At 38.8% G+C, this 8,324-nt stretch overlaps 4 protein-coding genes across 4 annotated transcripts; 2 read left to right on the forward strand and 2 right to left on the reverse strand.

The window, feature by feature from the left end:
* Positions 1-23: 23 nt before the first annotated feature.
* Positions 24-857, reverse strand: CBG09491 (the record flags this gene model as incomplete). Its single annotated transcript, XM_002636953.1, has 3 exons — positions 24-118; positions 170-273; positions 730-857. The coding sequence occupies 3 exons, from the start codon at positions 855-857 to the stop codon at positions 24-26; spliced, it is 327 nt and encodes a 108-aa protein (XP_002636999.1).
* Cbr-lin-46 lies at positions 416-2,644 on the forward strand (the record flags this gene model as incomplete). The annotated part of the gene is made up of 6 exons (XM_002636952.2): positions 416-445; positions 1,168-1,227; positions 1,283-1,463; positions 1,520-1,736; positions 1,839-2,211; positions 2,264-2,644. The coding sequence occupies 6 exons, from the start codon at positions 416-418 to the stop codon at positions 2,642-2,644; spliced, it is 1,242 nt and encodes a 413-aa protein (XP_002636998.2).
* A 1,098-nt stretch (positions 2,645-3,742) lies between these two features.
* CBG09489 lies at positions 3,743-4,993 on the forward strand (the record flags this gene model as incomplete). Its single annotated transcript, XM_045237668.1, has 4 exons — positions 3,743-3,993; positions 4,040-4,406; positions 4,454-4,703; positions 4,758-4,993. 4 exons carry the CDS (start codon positions 3,743-3,745, stop codon positions 4,991-4,993), a joined length of 1,104 nt encoding a protein of 367 aa, XP_045094034.1.
* A 403-nt stretch (positions 4,994-5,396) lies between these two features.
* Positions 5,397-7,733, reverse strand: Cbr-shw-3 (the record flags this gene model as incomplete). Its single annotated transcript, XM_002636950.1, has 9 exons — positions 5,397-5,504; positions 5,549-5,653; positions 5,747-5,863; positions 6,136-6,540; positions 6,584-6,904; positions 7,206-7,334; positions 7,383-7,443; positions 7,491-7,595; positions 7,645-7,733. 9 exons carry the CDS (start codon positions 7,731-7,733, stop codon positions 5,397-5,399), a joined length of 1,440 nt encoding a protein of 479 aa, XP_002636996.1.
* Positions 7,734-8,324: the final 591 nt, after the last annotated feature.

The raw sequence follows: 8,324 nt of genomic DNA on the forward strand, positions 1-8,324 counted from the left end.
AAAGTTATTTTGAACCGGTAAAGCTAATTTTCGATATTGTAAATCCCTCGGATTCGTTTCGGCAGCTCCGTTTTTCCTTTGATTCGTTTTACTTCTTCGAATAAACATGACTTTCCATCTGAAAATCATGATTGATTCATTTAGAAGACAAAAAAGAAGAAAACCTTACATGCTGGGTCGTAGAAAATTCCAGCAAACTTATCAGCAGCTCGTTCTCGTACCCAAACTCTTGTTGATCCTGTTATGACACTGGCAAGCTGTACAATGACGTATCTGAAAAAATCAAGAAGTTAGTAAATCATTTTTTCCGCTGAACATACTTTGATTTCGCTCCCATATTGTGCAGATATGCAGTGAGAACGGCTCAATTCTAAAAATGTTGATTTATTAGCGTTGACTTTAAGACAGAGAAGAAATGAAGTCAAAAAGTAAGCTGAAAGTTTATGTTTTCGATAGGCTGAAATGCTGGCGAGCTGCCAAATGTTTTTCGTACGCAAACACTTCATCCGCAACTGCGCGTGACTCCATTCCATCTTACGCGCTAAGGCTCTCTTCCATGTTCATGAGTACGGTAACAGTGATAGGGTATCATGGATCCAGGAAAGAATAACTAAAGAATTGAAGTAAATGTATATTGAGACATGATTATAACATTGAATAAAGACATCGAGAAACACGAATAAAGTACATATGGTTCTCATTACTATTCGGTTAAGGTGTCACTCCCACTTTCTTTGTTCTCTGGATTCAATGTTTCGAAATTGTTTCATTGTGGCACCCTCAGACGCTGAAGGAACATACATTTGACCTTTTTCACACTCACAGATAGTGAACAACCATTCAGTGTCACGTTTCATCTTTTGAGGTCACTCCCATTAAACTCCCTAGGAAAAATACCTCAACTTCACGAATTCGTCCTTGGAAGTCGCAAAGGCCTTTTCCCTCAACAGTCGATTCTACCTCATTTCAAAAGGGCATTTGTGTGATGGAGCAGATTTCCATCGCGTTCTTCTCCTTTCTTTTTCGAAAAAACCTGATTTAACCTGCATCAATACCTAAAGATGGAACGAATATCTTAGAACGTTCAGACGGCAGACCGTTCGATCTCTCCATTTCTCACTCAATTTCATTTGAATTGGATTGTATTAAACATTTACATAATTACAGGTAAAACCAAGAATTGTATCAGTGGGAGTCAATCCAATGAGTTCTGTAGGATTTCCTAAAGTTTGTTGAATAGTCTTAACCTAGATAGCTTAAATTCCGAGTAATATTTTTACAGTCCTATTCAACTGAAGATGCACTTGAAAAGCTGAAAATCCTTGCAAAACGATATCCACCTCAATCCAAAGTTGTAGAAGTGTCTTTCTCAATTATTGGAAGAGTTTTGGCAGATGACGTGGAGGCAATCGAGGATATTCCAGCTTTCAGGAAGTCTCTTGTTGATGGATTTGCTATAATATGTAAGTTGAGCAAATTTCCCTGTGCTGCAGGAAGAATTAAATATCAAACTTTTCAGATAATCAATCTGGAACCAAGAGAAAAATCGTTGGAGAATCCACTGCTGAAAAGCCCTACGACGCAATGATACAGCTTGGAGAATGCGTCAGAATCACAAACGGAGGAGTGGTGCCTGATGGAGCGGATACTGTAGTTCCGTTTGAAAATGTGACTTTAAATGATGAGGAGAAATGTATTCAAATAAATGTGAAACATAGCCGAGGAGAATATATAAGGTGATAGGATGAACTTTGGAACTATTCAGATAGGCCAAAATCTTAGTATTTTACCTAGCTGAATGATTCCATTATAAAACAAAGAAGATGTTTTTTTTTCAGAGAACGAGGATCAGAAGCAAAAGAGGGGCAAGTATTGATAAAAAATGGAAGCAAACTCGGATCGTTGGAAGTCAATTTGCTTTGTGCACTAGGAATCTCACAAGTGGAAGTCTATAAGAATCCACGTGTCTGCATTATGTCGGCTCTGAATGCTGCAACCAATCAGAAACAAACGCATGAGCATTCAAATCGTTCTCGGCTTTTGAGGATATTTCAAATCCAAGGTTTCAAGCCAATAGATGCTGGAGAATCTTCAATGAAACCTAAGAAAATGGAAAAGAATCTTCAAATAGCTGCAGATTTTGCTTGTGTGATTGTGATTATTGGAGATATAAACAAAATCCAGAAAGTAATTCAAAAGATGAATTTGAAGGTGAGAAAGTGACAATGCTTATACTTGTAAAACATCCCCGACTCTTTTTCAGATCTATATCGACGGAATCGTACCAGATAACTTTGTATTTGGTCATGGAAGCATTGATAGAAAACCTGTATTCCTATGTGTCTTGCCTCAACATCTAACACCGGCTTGGGTTGGAGCAAACGTCTTTATCTTCCCATTGATGAGAACATTGGGAGGACAGGGATTTGATTCTAACTACCGATTGGAAGGAAATTTGACAACGACAGTAGAAGAATCACCTCGAAAATTGGAATTCTATTCAATACGAACCGAATTGTCAAATGGTGTTTCTAAGCAGGAATCTGAAGCGAACCAACGTGCCAACTCTCTTTTGAAAACCTCAGAAAATGCGACATACTCTTCTGGAGACACCGTCGCTATCGTTCTGACAGATTTTACATAAAACCATCCCTTTTCCGTTTTTGTCCCTTTATTTATCGATCTCTACTATGTGTACTCGGTGCTTTGCATTTTCATTAACATCTCAAAATAAATATTTTTTAATGACTAAGTAGTTTTGATTTATCATCTTTTTGTGGCAAGATTTCTGAAGAAGAGCTAAAAATAAGTCTGTCAATAGGCCGGCCACAGTTTTCTTTTTAGAGCAGTTTCTATTTAGATAGGACACATCAACCTGTCTGCCCCGATTTCGATAGAATTGGCTGAAACAGAAAGAGATTCACATCTTTTTGGAGCTGAAATCCTGCCGATTTCTGTGCGAATGATACCGTAGTATTTCTTCAAAGGGTCTGGTAATCGGTTTCCAACCTGATTCGGGAAAATTCCGGAGCAGAAATGGCTAGATCTGGGTAGAAGATTATCCGAATCAGGTTGGAAAATTAGCTTTCTCGGTCGGATCTGGTCGGAAAATAAAAAGTTTCCGAATCTGGTTGGAAAATGCGCGTCACCCAATCTGGTTGGAAAATTTCCCGAAACTGGTTAGAAACCGATTACCAGAGGGCGCAACAACAAATAACTCATGGTCTCGCAGCGATTTTGAAATTGCGCCTTCAATAAAGTTACGGCTTTATGATTGCAGGGCAAGCATTCAGAGCAAATATCCTCCTTCTCCGTAAACTTGTTCGCTGTAATCCGAAGTGTTTTTCCGTTTCCTCATCCGAAAATCGTAGTTGTTGTGTGTGCCGCCGAAAAAAGTACCCGTCTGCAGCGGCGTGTTTGCGTCCTTCAATTGATTTCATTTTTTTTTCCGACGAAACCGCATTGTGAGCAGTTCTGTTGGCGAAATTAGGTCTATTTGGCAGTAGATTGTTTATATGTTCAGTAATTTACAGTCACTTCGACAAATAATTAAAACTAGCAACCCATAAATAGTCCCACCTATCGCATTCTTTCAGCTTTTTAGGAAATTCTGTAACCGAAAGTTCTATAATACTCACACAGTTAAATAACTGGTTACTGAATCTTGAAACTTCATTTTTCAATCTTTTTTACCTAATTAAATTTCTCATCATATCGGTTTATCGATATTTTCAGTCGCGCGATGGAGCCGATGCTAGTTGAAGACCTCGAGTCGGATATAAATGCGGCCAGAGACAAGCTGCGAACTATAGATGACAAAGTAACTACACTGAATGGAAGACCACCTCGTCAGCGTATCTCCTACAACGATGAACCAGAAGATGGTCCACTCAGAAACGTGGGACGAGATGCTTTCGGACTGAAAGAAGAAGCGCCGACATGGGGCACTAGAAAAACAATTGAAGCACCAGCTGGTGTTCGCAGTAGAATTAGGTATGCCAAAGTTTCTACGATCTCTCTTAACGGTATGAATTTTCAGTATGGAGGGCAGAGTCGATCGCCGGAGTGGCGGTGGTCGACAGAGTTTTGACGGTCACAAACGTCAACGTCCAGACCATTTGGAAAATGATGAAGAGGAGGATGATTTCGGGAAGCGTCAAAAAAGATCAGTTCAGTCAACAGTGGTGATGCCTGCTTTGGACTCGAAGGGTAGAGAGGAGAAGATTGAGAAGCTGAAGGAGACAGAGAACAAAGACAGTAAGCAGAGAACTAAACGACTTTTCTCGAACTTGATTATGGGAACTCTATCCTCATTCAAGAAGACGGAAAAGAAGACAACCCAACAAGAAAAACAAGAAGCAGTTGAAAAACGTCTAGAGGAGACTAAAAAGAAGGATCTTGAATCTGTAAGAACTGAATTCATTTAGAACTAAAAATGAAACATATTTTTCAGCGGAGAGAAGAGAAACACGACCTTCTGAATCAAAGACGAGAGCATGAGAAAGAATTGCTTGGACTGCAACGCAAGAAGGCTTTGATCCAGTACGCAGATCATAGTGTCAAACAACTGAGCTTGATGAAGGGTTGGATAAAAACAAAGACGAATCCACCAATCTACTGGCAGCCAGTGAAGCATACTGTCCGTTCGATGGAGTTACAGCAAGCCACTGAGCGGCAAATTGAAAGTGAGTCATTGAACGCATGTTAGTGGAACAACTCCAGAAGTGCAAGATATACAATAACTGTATTTATTTCAGGCCAGATCAACGAGCGTAAGGAGCAGTTGAAGAAGGAATTGGATGGAGGAAACGCTGCTGAGATTCGCGCAGCTGCTAAGACTGAAGACGATGAGGAGGATGAGTACGAAGACGACGAGGAGAAAAATGAAAATGAAGACATTGAAGTGGTGCTGAAAACAGAGGATGATCTAAAAAGAGAGGAAGAAGAAGATGAGAAGGAGGAGGAAATCGATGTTCATGTTGAGCTCGATTGAATCCTTCAGAGGGTTTCAGGTACCAAAGTGATATTTTTTTCCCTGTAGCCTAATACCAATCTCCTCCAAGAAAACCCAGCTTTCAATGAAAATTCAGGTATCTCCGGGAAGTTCTGTAAGTTTATGTACCTCTCCCTCTTATTCGTAAATGTGCTCCCGTTTTATTTAACTTTCCAAACTATATTTTGTTCTGTTCCCCTTTTTTTCCTGTCAATCGTCTTGCAGACAGTGGAAGAATAAATATTTATTCTGTTTATTGTTCTAATAGGTTGTAATTTAAAAAAAGGAAATCAGAAGAATGAGAGATCAAACTAATACTCGTCAAATTCGGTTTGATGAAATGATTATTTGGTCACAACTTTGTTTGTTTCGAGAAAGAACTGGGGAAGAATCGTTGGTCCATTCAGATTAGTGTATGAGGAGGTGTGTGATTGTTCGACACCAACGGCGTGTGTTCCATGTTTTTCCGTAGGGTCGGTCCGTTGGAATTCCGGAATGGTGCATTTTTGACCTAGAAATAAAATGAATGATAAGAACCATTTCTTATAGAATTACATGTGGAGCAACCTGATCTATCGAAAGCACCCCTCTGCGTTTCTTGGGCATCTTTGAACGAGCCTGCGTATGAGAGTAGAACATGGCGAAGTTGGATACGATGACCTAGAAATTTCGAATTCATAACAACTTTGTGTGTTTTGTTCTGGCATCGGCAACATTTTGAATTCTAATTAGACACCAAAAAACAAAACTCACTGGAACTGGCAAAGCAATAGTAAGCACACCGGCTAGAGCACAAACTGAACCGATCAAACGTCCCAGATAGGTGTGAGGAGTTATATCGCCATAGCCGATGGTTGTCATTGTTACTATCTGAAATTAATAATTACGATAGTTTTAACTTACCGTAAGCACTCTATGTAGAAGGCCACCTTATATTTGCACTCAGAGCTTAACTAGCTCGGTTTCTATAAGAGCTATCAAAAATGTGTCGACTGATAAATTGTTTATCAGGATATCAGCAATATTTTATCAGTTGACACATTTTTGTTATCTCGTTCAGAAATTCCGATAATTGAGCTCAAAGTGGAAGTATGGGGTGGCCTTCTATTAGAGTGTTTACGGCATGTGATATACGAACTTACCGCCCACCATAATCCAACAGGAATCGACACAAACTGATTATCAACATTGCTCTCAACCCGTTCCGCGTAATAAACAAGCGATGCGAAGACAACGACTCCAAGAACCAGGAAAAAGACGAGAAGCATCAGTTCTTTAGCCGATGCTCGGAACGTGTGCATAAGAATTTTGAGACCGGAATTGTGATGAGTCAACTTAAAAAGTCGCATGATACGAATGATTGAAAAGAATTCAAGGTCTGCAGTTGCTCCGAACATGCTCGAAAGTAGATCAATGTAGAATGTTAGTGTGGCGACGATATCAATGATATTGACAGGTGCTCGAAGGTATTCGATTCGACACGGGCACGATGCAAACCTTGCCAATATCTCTATCGTAAACCAAATGTTACATATTGTTTCGATGTACTGAAATAAAAATTTAATTAAACAATAGTGGTTCAAAATTTACCATGAAAGTTGGATGAGGCCTAGAATTCTGTTTATCAATATTAATTTGTGCTGGCTGTATTCGTGAAGAAATACTTCGATGATTGCGAGAAAAGTTTCCGAATAGCTGTAACTCTGGAATTCGTAGTCCTGGATGAGTTTTCAAACAGAACACAATGATGGCAGTGATGAGGAAGAAGACAGAAATCGCCGCAATGAATTGGGCGTATCTGGACGAGTTTGGTTCATCGAATAGTCTCCAGATTCGAGGTTTCAGCCTTTGCCAAGCACTCAAACTGTCGTTATGGTAGTCGTCTTCCCATCCAAATCGTTTATAGAGCTCCTGAAGTAAATTGTTTCTTCACAGACGGGCTCTCTTCGGGTTACCGTATTCCTTCTATAAAAACCGACCCAACCTTGCAACTTTGAGCCCACATATCTTCTTTCCTGTGAAAGATATCAAAAAGTGGTCAACGGCCACAATGTTTCTCATAATATCAAAAACATTTTGTTAGATAACCACTTTTTGATATCATTCACAGGAAAGAAGATATGTGGGCTTAAAGTGGGCGGGTTGGGTGGAATCCTATTAGAATTTTTACGTATACCAAATTTTAAGGGTGACAATGAAAAAAACAACTCACAGGTCCTTCTGTTTGATCAACTTCAATATCTAGCTCATCAAGAGTTTTCAGAACATCTTGAGTGTCTCTGGTTCCTGATAACGTCATCCAACAACACGGCTCACATTCATTCGAATCTAACCCCCAGTACTGAAAATCAAAAATTAAAAACATTATATTGAACCAGTCAAATCCCACCTTCAGCTCCTCTTCGAATAATGGTCCACACACATCCAATGGATAATGCAATTTGCCGGTTCTGCAAAAAAAAAATTGCATCTACAAAAAATAAATCATTTTTCCAACCTATAATAATTGAGTATTTGTGCAAATACGCCAGGATGTCGATCGAAAAAATACTCGTTTAGCACTGGATCATAATTGGCCAAACTTGTAGTCAATCGAGAGAGTCTGAAAAAAAAGAATTGTAATAGGAGATGTGGAAATAAGGTAATCTCACCTCGTTGCTGGGATTTTCTTGAGTGTGTGCTTATAGGTTTCGTGACGAACTCCGCCCACATTGAGAATGATTCGATATTCACTGTCCATGACAGTTTGTCTGTAAAATCTTCCTTATTAATAAAATGCTAGAGGCGTCTGTCCGTCCTCGTGTCCGTTTGTGGACTTTTGAAAAAATTGAAAAATACATATATACAGTACCGGACAAAAAGATATGAACTTTGGTTTTTGGACTATAACTTTCTTCAAAATAGGGCTAAAACATCATCTTTTTTTGTAAAATGTAGCTAATCACCCGAGAAAAATGATGCAAAAATGTTTTCATCTTGAAAAAAATGCGAGAAATTTTTAACGAAAAAATTCATTTCTTGGAAAATTTTAGATTGTCGGATGGTTTTTTTCAGAAATCTGGGAAAAATAAAAAACGATCATGTTTATGAAATATAACTTTTTAACATGATTCAAGAGACTCTGACCAACTTTTAAACAAATCATACCTCATAAAAACACAATTATTTCGATGATATGGTAGTTCAAAGTGTCAACTAGAGATTTCCGGCTTCTGGACTCTTTCTACTATCGTTCCACAACTTGAAGTGGTCAATTTTTGGTACGTTTTATGTTTTTATCGTTTTTCAAGTGTTATTCTATAATATATCATCGATTTCCACTCGAAAAATA

This window comes from Caenorhabditis briggsae (genome assembly GCF_000004555.2).
Source record: "Caenorhabditis briggsae complete genome, chrV, whole genome shotgun sequence".
In the NCBI taxonomy this organism is placed as follows: Eukaryota; Metazoa; Nematoda; class Chromadorea; order Rhabditida; family Rhabditidae; genus Caenorhabditis; species Caenorhabditis briggsae.